The sequence below is a fragment of the Chanos chanos genome, chromosome 10 (assembly GCF_902362185.1).
Source record: "Chanos chanos chromosome 10, fChaCha1.1, whole genome shotgun sequence".
Classification (NCBI taxonomy): Eukaryota; Metazoa; Chordata; class Actinopteri; order Gonorynchiformes; family Chanidae; genus Chanos; species Chanos chanos.
In genome coordinates this window covers 34198654-34212182 of record NC_044504.1, presented here as the reverse complement: position 1 = coordinate 34212182, position 13529 = coordinate 34198654, and the positions used below count along the sequence as shown (strand labels likewise).

The 13529-nt window shown below is 42.4% G+C and overlaps 1 protein-coding gene across 2 annotated transcripts in view; it reads left to right on the top strand.

Moving 5' to 3' along the window:
• Positions 1–918: 918 nt before the first annotated feature.
• Positions 919–13529, top strand: part of uxs1 (UDP-glucuronate decarboxylase 1) — a 47658-nt gene continuing 35047 nt past the window's right edge. For both annotated transcript variants that reach the window (XM_030786346.1, XM_030786347.1), the window contains exons 1-3: positions 919–1729; positions 11209–11236; positions 12075–12123. In XM_030786346.1, coding sequence (XP_030642206.1) covers positions 1639–1729; positions 11209–11236; positions 12075–12123 — 168 coding nt within the window. In that variant the 5' untranslated portion in view covers positions 919–1638. The remainder of the gene's footprint in view (positions 1730–11208; positions 11237–12074; positions 12124–13529) is intronic.

The following is a 13529-nucleotide window of genomic DNA, read 5'->3' as shown; positions in this document are numbered from 1 at the left end:
ATATGGTGGTCTGGTGCGTCCTAATCTGTCAGTTATTTGTTATTCTTTTGAATGGGTTAGACATCCTAATTAATATGCAATTAGAGCCGTGGGAATGCATGGATCGATGCAGTTACAGCAGTACAAACTAATTAGTCAAGTTAGTGGGCAGTAACAGGACCTAACATCAAACTTACCGAATTTCAAAGATATACTGTTTTTCTTGTTGTTGTTGTTGTTGTTGTTGTTGTTATTATTATTATTATTATTATTATACTTCAAAACACTAGACAAGTCGAAACACCATAATAATATCATTGCAGTTAGGCACAAGTCTGAGATCTCCACTCCGTACCTTCGCGAAATAGCTCGTGCCTATAAAAGAGGTAAATTTTATATTTAAAATGTACAGATACATATATTTTTAATGACATTGTTATGTAACTTAGGTGTTTATGTCTGCAGCTGAGTCGTGTAACTGTATAGAATCAGCGAATTTATACATACCTAATAACTAAAATTAAGTTGGACTCCACGCGGAGGAGCAAATGTATGACTTGAGAGCCAATCATCTCCGGTGGAAAATTACTGAAGTCTGAATTCCATATCATTGGGCAGTTCTGCCTAGACTCAATGAAGGACCCACTGTTCTCATGGTGAATGCATCCGTAATTGATTGATGTTCCTGTAGTAACATGCTCAGTTCAGTCTTAACGTATTTACAATCTTAATTCAACATTGCAACTTACTCGTAATGAAAAACACAGCTGTGTCCGATGTTCATGTGTTGATATTTTTGCTTCAGAAAGTGTTTGTGCAACGCTTGCTGTACCAATAATATTCAGTTCTGCTATCGCGGCAGGCTTCTCAGTTGATAATCGAGCTCCTCGCTCTTGTTGTCTACGGCTCGTTTGAGGAAACGGGACTCTGAATAGCACGCATGTGTTTCACGCAAAGTTTGCGTACAGAACAGTTTTGTCGTAGCTACTTCGCTCTTTGGATTTATAGCTCAATAGCTTGGGGAGGAGAGCTGGAAATAGGTGTATGAAGAGAGGACTGGGTGAATTTTGTGTTTTCCGCGTGGTAAACAGATCTCATCAGCACAACCAAATACAGATATGCTAACATCATTTGTCAGCCAGTGAGCTTCTTTTTTTTTCTTTGTGTTAATCAGGAAGGGGTATACTTAAAAAACAGTCGGTACTGGACAGAATGACATTTTCATGTAATACTGCTTACTGACACCTAAAGTATTGGAAATACTGATCTCGATACTCTGCCACCTAGCCTAGTTAGCTAGCTAGCCAGTCTGGACAGCTGTTGCTGGTTGCACACTGTCATCATCTCTGATTCAACAAAATTATCTGCTGTTTATGATAGCGCCTGTTTTTCCTAGCGCAATTTTTAGATTCCCTGTGAGTTAGCTTTTAACATAGTTCGGTAGGAAAGACAGGGAACGCATTTGTCGCGTGAGCACTCTTGATTAGGCTATGTGCAGTAACTGTACCCCTTAGTGTTTTATCTGAAAGTACGTTTTGAGACACTTCATCTATCAACGCAGACTCTTGGATTGAAGGGGCAGGGTTTTGGTCTTTGTCGAAAATGCAGAGGTTGTGAGGGAGCTGGTAAAGCTTCCGGGTTCCATGTTGCATTTTGTGGATGATGATGCGGATGACCTGGCTGATAACAGTAATAAACAGAAGAATGCTGAAGCTACTGGTCGCCCTCGCTCTCATTGCATATATCGCCTGTGAGTATAACGTCACATCAGTCTCTTGTCTATCTCAGTGATTGAAAGTGTGCAAAATTACTTTTTAAGCATTACCAATGAGAGTGGAGTTTAAATGAAATGTTCTTCCCAGGACCATTTGGATTTTTTTTTCCCTCTGTGTCTCTCTCTCTCCTTCTCTCTCTGTCTCTCTCTGACACACACGCTTAGACACACACACACACACACACACACAAATGAACTCCTTTCGGAGCATAACATTAATTGTGAAGTCAGGCACACATGCTCCACAGTACAGGGCTCTACATTAAACACAGTTGTTACTTTTCTCTGATCACATCAGTTTGGTGCCTTATTTTTACCCACGCACTGGTTGTGGCTCAGCTTTGCTTGCGTCGAATTCCACGACAGCCTTTCCCTTTTCGTCTGCAAATATTTTGATGGACTTTGGGAATCCAAATCACTCTTAGAATTTATAGTTGATCCATTGGATTACCTACATATTATCCAGTGTAGATCAGTCTGTTGAGATGGTTTGCCCTACAAGGTCTGTAAAGGTTCTGTTATCTTAGGGAGTTTGAATTTGGTAAATGTGTGTTTAATTGAGCAGGTAACAAAGTAGCAAGACAGAGTTTAAATGGCACATTTGAGACTTATATCAGTGCTGGAATACCTGCACACTGAAACTGAACATGAAATTAAGAATTAACATGGAGTTAAATGGTCCTCTGTTTGGGAGGTACTTTTAAGCAGCACGCTTGGTATAGCAGGTACCCATGTCTTGCTTTTTTCACTGGAATGAACTGCAGTGGTGTGTCGAACAGTTAGGATGGGTTTTCATGGACCTTGAGAACCAAGCTGCAGCAGTTTAGTTTGGGAATCACCACCTCCTGGATCAGGCATATGCTATCGGGAATGACAAAACTGCCTGTGTTGTTTCGGAGCTTACACCAATGTAGGGGACTCCGTGTGCCCCCCCCCCCCCCCCCCCCCCCCAAAAAAAAGGGATTCAGATATTGCATCTCAAGAGTGAGTGGGAAAAACAGGTACTTTTAGGCCTACAGCTCAGACATTAGTTTATAGTTTCAACAGATCGTGGGTGTTCTCTGTGACGTTAAGCAGTCTTGTGTTAATTTAAGGAAAGGCATGCGGCCTTGGTCATAATGCAATTTCATGGCAAAACATACTTTGTAATTTTGCAGTTGCAGGTAGACTGATCCTGACCCATTTGCCCTCCATTGAGAAAATGTCAGGTACGGAAATTAATATGCCACCCAGAAAGGTTGCTTTTATATATATATATATATATATATATATATATATATATAAAAACATTGGTAGTGGGTGGATGGGGGGGGTGGTTGGTGACACCCATTTTCCGTGTTTGGGCGGTTGTGTGTTATTTGGGAGGGGTACAAACATGCGGTACTCGCTCTCTCATTAGTCACTGAGGTGTGTACACTTGTTTTAGGTTTCACGTAACTGCCAAAAGAAAGATACACTAACACAGAGTGATATTGTTGGGTGCATGGCTTTCACAGGTCAACAGAACAGTTCAAGTTTGTCGTGGCATAGACTCCTCATGTGGAGCTGGACTGGACGGATCACCAGTATTCTCTGAGAATTTCCCATCATCTGATTTTTTCTTTGTTGACAATAATGTATAAAACACATTCTCAGTCACAACTCTTATCATCTTTAATAAATGTTTAACTGAGCTAAGATCTGGTGTCTCGGGTATGGACTGGGCAAATGGTTTACATTGTTCACATGCTCAACAAAGCGTTGAGTGACTCAGGCCCTGTGGATGGGCATGTTGTCATTCTTAAAGAGAACGGTTCCATCAGGAAAGCACTCCTTTCTTAAACTTGTGCAAAGAAAATGCGACCTACTCTAAAACAGCTGCCAGAAATTGTTCCCTGTAGGGAACAGGTATCCAGGCCTAGAGGCTTGTTTTTGTTTACAACACAAGCATTCGTCTGCTTGTTGAAAACAGGGTGAAGAGTGATTTGAAGGCTTATACATTTGTGCCCCCCCCCACCCCCCACCCCACAACTAAAAAGGTTTGCGATTGAGTTGTGACTGTGATATTATTCTGTCTAAAGTCCATGGCAGACTATTCATGATGAAATTGCAAGCTTTCATTTGAGGATGTACGAAATATGGCTTTTATCAATATAATGAAATTACTATTATAATGTAACTGGCGTCTCAATTATAAATCCGGATGAGAAATATTGACTATCACAATACTGATTTGTAATCAAAAATAATTGCAGTCGAGTTCAAATATAATTCTGAAGGTTCCGAGCTCTTGGAGATAAAAAGTTCTGTTCTAGCCCAAAATATTAATGAACTCAAAGTCCTGTTTTTGCTTTTGCAAACATCAAAGACCACAACATCATACATGAAAGATAATGGCTCGTGTAGGACTATTTCCCCATCTTCTTTTTGTGGCTTTTGATGATGCCATTAGACTGTGTTAGAGGCCCTAACTGTTTTTCTTTTCTTTTTGTGACTCAAATGTTGTGAATGACGGCAAAATATCAGTGGCATGGGAGTATTTCACTTTCTTGGAAAAGGACGACAATGCAGCCTTTATTAAACTGTTTTGTCCTGAAGTGTTGAGATGGGGTCAGTTGCCAACAGCAGTCAACACAATAAATTGAACTTTCCAAATGGGAAAAGCGACAGCCTGAGCTTATATGAACTTTTTGGGTTCATACAGAGCATAGATAAGTATATTAGAAAACATGCGTTTTAAAACCTCACAAATAATCATATTCAGTTTAGCGTTATCTATAGTCCCATATGTGACTCACGCAAACATGTTTGGTCAAAGTTGTTCGAATACACAAATGAAAAAAAGATCAGTCTTGACCTACAGGCTTAGTCTGCCATTCACCACCTGTTTGGGTGGTTCATTTTCTGTGGACTTTGAGTCTTCAAGGAATATGCGCTTTGGACCACAGTTGACTCATGTCTGTTTCTCAGACCATATTAAGGCCAACTTGGTCACTGCTCCTCAAGGACCATCTCAGCGTTGAGCTGTCACAGAACCTCCTGCCAAACATGCCCCCCAGATGACCCCTTTCTCAAGTATCTCAGAGATCTCTTCCTCTGGCCACCGGAGCCAAAATAATGGGTGATTTGATGTGCTTAGCATTTTTACACAAGGCCTCTAGCTTTGGAGGGCGTTTATTACTTCATTATGAATGTAGGAACCACATGTGTGTTAAAACATCTGCTGTCAAAAGTCTTTTCACAGATCTTCTGAAATGTTTCTCATTTATTGATCAAGGTGTTTCCCTTGTTTTGGCAGTTACCTGTAGCACAACTGACGGCTGTTCCGGAATAGCACTGTGGTTGTGGGGATTTTTTTTTTTTTGCATTGTTTGGAGCGGTTGATTGATTGTAATGGGGGAGACGATTTTGTTTTTAAAACGCTTACGCACGGTTTCCCGCTGATGTGATTCATCACTGAATTTATCCCAGATTTCTTTGAGGCCTATATTTCCAAAGCAATAAATGATTTGAGCTTTTTAAGTAACCATGGAAGACAGTTAAAATGATTGTTGTGGTTTTGCCCACTTAAGTTAACAGGTTTTCCCTATTAGAAAAAGACTTTTCTTGATTGTTTTCTCTCTGCTGACACACTATGGCACTGAGAAATGCAGTTCAGTAGTACAGTGCCCAGAAGCTATTGAGAAAAGCACCACGATATCTCGATACAATGATAATAGTGAGATATTGCTACTATACACGATGCTTCACCTTGAGGCTCTCATATTTTCGTAATCTTAGGCTGCTTTCGCACTTGGTTCGTTTTGCTGGTCTGTACCCAAGTGCGATTGTTCCCACCTCCCCCCTGCCCCCGCTGGTCTCCTTTCACGTTACATTTTTTCGTTGCGAACCCTGGTCCGCTTACATCATCAACACGTAAGGAACACGCAGCTTTTATTTACCAGTATCGCTAAGCAACAACGCCAAAGAGAGGCAAAATGGAAAGCTGCACTGTATTTGTTTTCTTGTTCATCTCTTTGACAATAACCGCGTTCGGCATTTCACTACGCCATTTGCGTCCCGGTATTTGAGAGTGATGCGAGATGCTCGGAACAGTTTGAAAATTTCGGCGTTTCTGTTGTGAGCGTTCTCCATTTGACAGTTTAGATTTTCACCCGCACAAGTTTCTAATATACAGGCGACTTCCTTCGTCGACCATAGTGCACCTTTCCCGCTCATGATTGCGCGAACATCAAACAAATTTCACAAATTACGTGTCATCAGTTCCATTTACTTCCTGGTTTTGGATCGGATAGCTTTCACACCAAATGCGAACCCGCTGTGGAGTCCGGGTGAACCGTACCCCGGACCACCGTTTTCTGGTGAGCTCGGTCCCTTGGTGCGCACCCGGAAAACAGCGTTCAAACCAACAAAACGAACCGTGCTAACGGCTCGATCGGACTCGGGTCTGCACCAAAAGCTCTACTCATTCGTCATTCATCTCTCCCTCATTGGTCAGTACACCCAATAGAGTCGCGCCCTTGACTTGCATTGGATTTCCTTTCATTGGTTATCCATGTTAAGGATGCCGCACATTATCACTGTCCCACTGGTTGTTCACTTTTCCTTATTGAATTATATATATATACACAAACACATACACACGTATATTTAAAAAAAAAAAAAAAAGACCATTGCCAGTGGCCACATTTGAAATGCTCCTGAGACAGGGCTGAGGCCTAGTATTTGTGGCTAATTTTAGGGCAGGTAATGTAAGCCAGTAGTGCAGGTAATATAACCCAGTTTCAAAATGCAGCTGTCAGAGCAATGGCTATGATCAGTTCCAAAGAGTGGTGTTTGCTGTATGCAGATAATATTAGTGTTCTCTCCCCCCCCCCCCCCCCCCCCCCCCCTTTGCGAGGATTTGGGAAATTTGACTGTGATTCAAATCTGTTTGTTTGGGTGGCTTTTCATGCCGTCTGTCTCTCCCTCTCTGTCCCTCGACGTGCTCCGTTGTCTCTGCAGGCGTCTGTATCGCTCCCGCACTAATCCTCTCTAAATCAGCCAGGTTTTGTTTTTTTTTGTCTGCCAGCGGAAATCTCCAATGATTAGCAGAAGTTTGAGCTTTAATTACCAAATGGACCGCTACGGAAGCTGAAAGCTGGTTGATGACTAAGCCCGGCCATCGCCTGGTCTGTCTTTAGAATGAAATGAAAGAGCCCAATGATTGATGTCTTCACACGACTACCAGACAAGTATTGTTGTAGCCGGGTGCCAAGAAAGTGCTGTTACGCGCTAATGGATTGTTTTGGTGTTGTCGTAGTTATTTTTCCAGAGGTGTTCCATATTTATTCACTTGGCTGTGACATCACTCACACTCACTCAAACTAGTCAAACGCGCAAAATGTTTTGTTCGGTCTCACACTCGTGTCCAGTGATTCAGGGTAAATAGATCAATTTGACCAGATTTTGATTTTAGCTCATGCCCCAAATACCAGAGAAACTCATTTGTGCAATGAAACGGATTCACGCTGTCAGTGGCTGTCATCTTCTTACGCAGAGTACGGTCCGTTCTTGAGCCAAAATGGAGTCATAGCCCCGCCTCTTTATTTGGCTTTGCTTGTTTGTCACAGCATGTTTGGGAAGACAGTTTGAAGGGTTGCTATAGTCTTTGTAAGTTTTATGTACTGAATTGCTCCAGCACCACATGTGTGACGTTGACTTTGTTGTGTTCTGGGTTTTTTGTGGCGAAGTCACCGTCAGAACCAAAGCATCGTCACTCACACAGGGCGCTAGATTTGAACTGACCCGTGACAGATTTGGTAACAGTCACTTTCTCTTCCGTGTGTCAGAATACACTCGGACCATGAGTGATGTTTGATGATCACGATGAACTGTGACATATTAGCATTGTAGGCGTTTCTTAGATAGTGGACTTTATTCGTCTTGTTGTCAGTGGCACAGAGATGATTTGACAGTTTGTCATGTGTGAGTGTCTGTGGGGGGGATGAGTAAGGTTACCTGCTCTAAGGGCGTGTACCTTCAGATCGGAATAGCTGTCAGAGGGAGTGGAGAGGAGAAATCTGAAAGTGTGGTTTTATTAGCCCTCTCGTTAGACAAGCCTCTCGACTTTACCGTACAGGTTGAACAGCGGGCCCCGAGAATCTCCTCTCATATTGCATGTTGCTCTCAGCACAGCTGCCTAAGGAAGGTGACACAGCGCTGGCGTTTTAAAGAGAGCCTTTGCCACTGCTCTGGTCTTCTCGTTTCATCCACTTGGGAAAAACTCATCGAGATCTAAACTATGTTTATTTATTAAAAAAAAATAAATGATTTAAAAAAAAAAGAAAAAAAGTCTCAGTGGAACTGTAATCTGACAGACAAACTCATTTTCACTGTAAAGTAGTGGTGAGGTGATTAAGAACCCTGTACGGCTTTACGTTTAAAACCCGTTTTACAGGAAGAAGCAGTGTCCTTTTCTCCTTTCCCCTGCTGTAATAGTGATGAAGGGCTGTTAGCTTGTGAAGGTCATCTAACACCTTTTTTTTTTTTTTTTTTTGTCTCCTCGGCAGCAGGTTATGTGTAAAAACTCCAGTTTCAATGAACTAGATAATGTAACTTAATAAGGTCCTTACGTGTGTGTGTGTGTGTGTGTGTGTGTATCGGTGTGTGCTCGTGCCCCATTTTAGGCCAGAGGCACATATTTGTTCCAAAGACTTGCAGATGGTCTCTCATGTCCTCCTCTGAACCCTCTGGTTTTATGGATATTTTTAAAGATGCACTTTGATGAAATGAAGATTCTCAGTAAAAATCTAATTTTTTTTTTGTGTTAAGTGTCTAATTTGACCGATAGAGTTGATTAAGAAAAATGCTTTCTGGAAGTTATTCCCAGAATGCATTTCTCAGACTACCCAAGACTTGCTTCTTACATGCTATACACTTTACCCCCACAAAATTCTAAAAAGTTTTACACACAGGGGAAACTGCATCGGAATCGGAACATGCAGTGGAAGTCACAGTAGGTGGTAAAAGGAAGGATTCTTTGCGATGAATTAAACGGAACGGGGGGGGGGGGGGGGGGGGGGCAGTTTTATTTGGGTCAGTGGGAGCGATGGTTTGATAAATGACTGCTCCAGTTCTGTTTGGGTTCCCAGGGCGGCGCTCACGTCCCCTGACACAGGTATTTGCTGAGCAGACGACCTTGCCAACCAGCCTGCTTCTGGAGCCCGCCTCCCCTGGAGCTCTGTGTCCCCTCTTACCCAGATATGTAAAGTGCTCTATAAATAATAGAACTCAGACGAGTCCTGGTCCAGATGAATGTGCCCAAGCTCCGTTTTTTTCCCCCCCAGAACAGAAGAGAGGAAGTTCTGCACAATGGGTAACCTGAGCTTTGTGGTGCACTAGACAATACAGTTTATGTCACCAGAAACCTCCATGATGGGCACGCTGGTAGACACCCTGTTCATTTTTGACTCCTGACATACTGGACTTTAATCAAGGTTGTTTTGTTTTTGTTTTTTCCCCCCCACACAGTCCACAGTGCACCTTGTTTTTATACTCATTGATGTAATTCTCATCCAAGTGGTGTGTTATCAGACGTCATGTGACGGCCCGTAAATGTACAGTAGTTTGTGGTGAAAAGCATGCAGGCGTGCCGGTTTCGGGCGGCGCCTGCCGGGTGGCTGAGAAGGGGCGTGGAGCGGGAGGCGGTGGCGAGCGCCACGGTCGCTGGGGAGAGGGGCACAGATTGGGAACGGGGGATTTGCGTAATGACCTGTCTCCGCTGTGGAAGGTGAAAGCAGCACGCCTCCACTCACTGTTGACCTGGATCTCTCTCCGTGGCTGAGTGCCACCTCTTCCCTCACCCTTTGTGTTTGTCTGTGTGTGCGCGTGTATGTCTGTGTGTGTGTGTTTGCGCCAGGCAGAAGTCTGGGTTATGCTTTGATTCATTACTCCACTAGGTAGTGTTTAGGATTTTTAGGAGATGGAACTCAGTGTGTGCGTGTGTGTGTATATGTGTGTGTTTAATGTTTGTGTGTGTGTGTGTCTGTCTTTCTGTGTGTGTGTCCGCGTGCACTACCATGTCTTAAGCAGAGCAAGAGTATTATTTCTCTAATCAGTCTCTAAAATGTATGAGTTTCATTCTCACACTGTCCTTTAGCACTGGTGTCCTTTTCCCCACTGTTAAATCATATTGTAGAGACCCATAGGCTGAATTGGTGCGTGCTATGAAGTCTTGCGTATCACTGCTCCAGTGTTTGACAGAAGGCAGCCTCTCTGACATACAGGCTTATAACAGCACTTCTAGAGAAATTATTTATTTCACTTCATTGGATTTCTGTGGTCTTACAAATTCATTTGATATAGCAGGGAACGGGACACAAGTGTGCTCCCCCTCTACATTTTTAACGTCTATAGCATTGATTTATTTATGAGAGTTATTTAGTAAACAGACAGTCATTAAAACTGTGAAATGAAAGGCTTCGTACCAAGTTCCCAAGGGTGGGCATACAGCCTATGTATCCTATATGCTGTGTGGTATATGTGTGAGAATGTAACATGTTTTCTCAGAGGTTTGGGGTGTACATCTGTACATATGTTATTTCTGTGTGCGTCTGTCTTTCTGTGTGTGAATTTTAAGTTAGTATGCATAGGTTATGGTGCTCCTTTGACAGAACAAACAAATTTGATTGGAGAGGTCAGCCTCTTTCAGTTGTCAATCACTGATCCTTGCTGTTCTTTGGATGGATTGCTGTACAGCTGAGACATGCGTATGGAACAATATAAGGGTCAGACAAAAACATATTAACTAAATAAGACAAATAGACACCTGTAGGGTAGAAATAAAGGATGAACATTTATTTTACTTAAAAGCTTTATTTAATCATGGTAGGGTTGTCGAGCAGGCCACCATGCTAGGGTGATAGGTGGAGGGTACAGAGAAGCAATGCTTGCAGACCCCTCCAGTGATTTAGAGTTCAGTGCAGTGAATACCTTACGGATGCCTTGTGCAATGAACATCCAGTGATGGGCAGAGGAAAGGCAGCCATGCAGTCTACATCTCTCCTGAAACACACACTGGAGTTCAACCTTAACCCCCCCCCCCCCCCCCCCCCCAATGACATATCACTACCTCAGGGCGTCTCTGTCTGAAACCTTTTACAACCAAAAATCGTTAACACACACACACATGCACACACGCACACATACACATATATGCACACAGTTTGTCTTTTTTATTTATTTATTTATTTTCACTGAAAGAGTGACTTTTTAAATTATTTCAGTAGTTTCTCCCTGTGTTTCTCTACCTCTTTAACATTTTCTCCTGCTCTCTCTATTCAAAATGTCTTGAATGAATGACTGTAAAATTTCTGTTTGTTTCTTTTCATGAGAATCGATAGCACAAATGTCACTCAATGTAACACTGATATTCTCATTAAAATGTCATTCGAAGCAGTTTTTCCTCCTAATTTTTCTCCTCTCAACTTTTGCAGCTGTCTGGGGCACCTACACAAATATGAGGTAATGTCGGATTCTTTTTCCTCTTTAAACAAATTATAACGTCTGCAGACCAGTTCTGTAAAGCCTGTGGTTTAGTTGTCAACATTATCTGAGTGCTATGAAGAGTTTTCTATGTTTTTAGGTTAATTCACCAAACTAGAGGGTAATTATATTGAAATGACACTGGTCTCATCTAGGGAATGTGGGTGCAGAGATAGGACAGGCGGATTAATTGCGATTCTGTAGCCGCCCAAAGGCGTGTGTCCAGGGCATTACGTAAGACGGTGTGAAGGTAATCTAAACCCAGTCCGCACAGGACTTGCGACATGATGTTCATCATCACTGATCAAACACATGGATTACCGCCGCTCGCCGCAAGCGACGTGGTTTGGAATGAGAGCAGGAGATCGATAAAGTACGAATTTCAGCCTTTGTCAACAACGCGTCATGTGGTATCTCTCGCGCAGCGCATGTCTGTCTCTCTCTCTCCCTCTCTCTCTCTCTCTCTCCCTCCCTCTCTCTCTCTCTCTCGCTCTCTCTCTCTCTCTCTCTCTGTCTCTCTCTGTCTCTCTCTCCCTCTCTCTTTGTCTCTCTCTGTCTCTCTCTCTCTCTCCCTCTCTCTATCTCTCTCTCTGTCTCTCTCTCTCTCTCTCTCTCTCTATCTCTCTCTCACTCTCTCTCTCTGTCTCTCACTCTCTCTCCCTCTCTCGCTCTCTCTCTCTCTCTCTCTCTCTCTCTCTCTCTCTCTCTCTCTCTCTCTCTCGCGCGCCTCCAACGTGGGCTAGACATACAGCTGAGTTTGCAGGGTGTGCATGTGTTTGTTTTAAAGGACCATCTGTTATTCCTTTCCAATGCGCAGATCCATTCAGGAGCACGGGGAGATGAAGATAGAACAGAGGATAGATGAGGTCGGTGGATACGAGTTTCTCGTGTAGTTAAAACAACTTTCTGATTTCTCTCTTCCTTTCTCCTTTTTGTCTGTCCCTTTCTCTTCTTTGTGTCGAACCTTCTTTTCTTTTTTTTTTGCACTCTCTTTGTTATCTCTTTCTTTTTGTCTCCCTAACTGTTCTTCTCGTCTTTTACGCCCCCCCCCCCCCTCCCCAATCCCTTCTGCACCGTGAGAGAGTGAGAAGCCAACACCAAAACTCAAAACCCTTCAAAACAAATTCTGGGCCTACTTAAGAGAACAGTATAATTAAGATTTTAATTAGGAGAGCTTTTGATATTAATTAAATCTCCCAGTCAGGGAGAAAGCAACCTGCGGCTTGCTCAGCCCTCTCCTTTTGCCTCTCCACCTCATACAGTCGTAATACTTTGATCATATCATTTGAAACACCCAAATTAGAGCTGTAAATGTACTCATGAAAAACCGTAAGAGCACTGTATGAATTTCATCCTTAATCTGATACACTGAAGCATTAAGTCATCATAACTTACATTTGCATAAATGTTGAAGATGCTAAAGTGTAAACAAAACAAAACAAATCAATGGAATGTATTATTTTAATCCATTCAACCCCACTGTCTGTTTTAATGTGCCCTTTGACCTGTGAAAGCTAATAGAAGGCTGTATCCTGTGCAGAAAACTCTCTGACCTACACGTAACTGAGTATTCAATAAATGACTCACCTGAAATTGCATTTCAGGGACAGTTAGCACAGAGAGCTGGATACACACACACACATATACACACACTCATCCACAGACACAGAGATGCTTTAAAAGTCAGCATCATAACAGTGATCACTATCGCCTCATTACCAATCCCAAATGCCCTTGCTTATCTCTGAAACTCATTATGAAAAAAGCCTTTCCCCATATCTGGGAGACCTTAAGGTTCAAAGTGTTTGCAGGCGTATGGAGGCTAATTTGTCGACGTCTGTGCAAGCTTTAAGGAGTGTGACATTTGGTCCCTCGGCCGACGTTTGATATTTCATTAAACATGTCTTTCAGTAGACGGTTTTTCTTTTTTCCTTAAGAAAAAAATAAAAAAAGAAAGAAAGAAAGAAAGAAAAAAAACAGTTTAGTGTTGGCCTACATTTGATGGAGGCATTTGGAGGTCTGTCCGTCAGTCAAAATGTTGATCAACTCAAAACGTGTCTTCCCGTTTGAGGTATCGAATAACGCAATTCATAAATCTTCGAGAAACCGAAGGATCGAAAGTAAATCAATATGTGTTCAGTCCCAAATTATTTCTTTTTCAGCTGACCTACCTGTATCCTCCATAGCCTTTTTTTTTCTTTATTTAAAGTCTGTGCAGTGATTCTATAATGTAAATGGGCTGTGTGTATCAAAATGAATGTGGGGTTTTTTT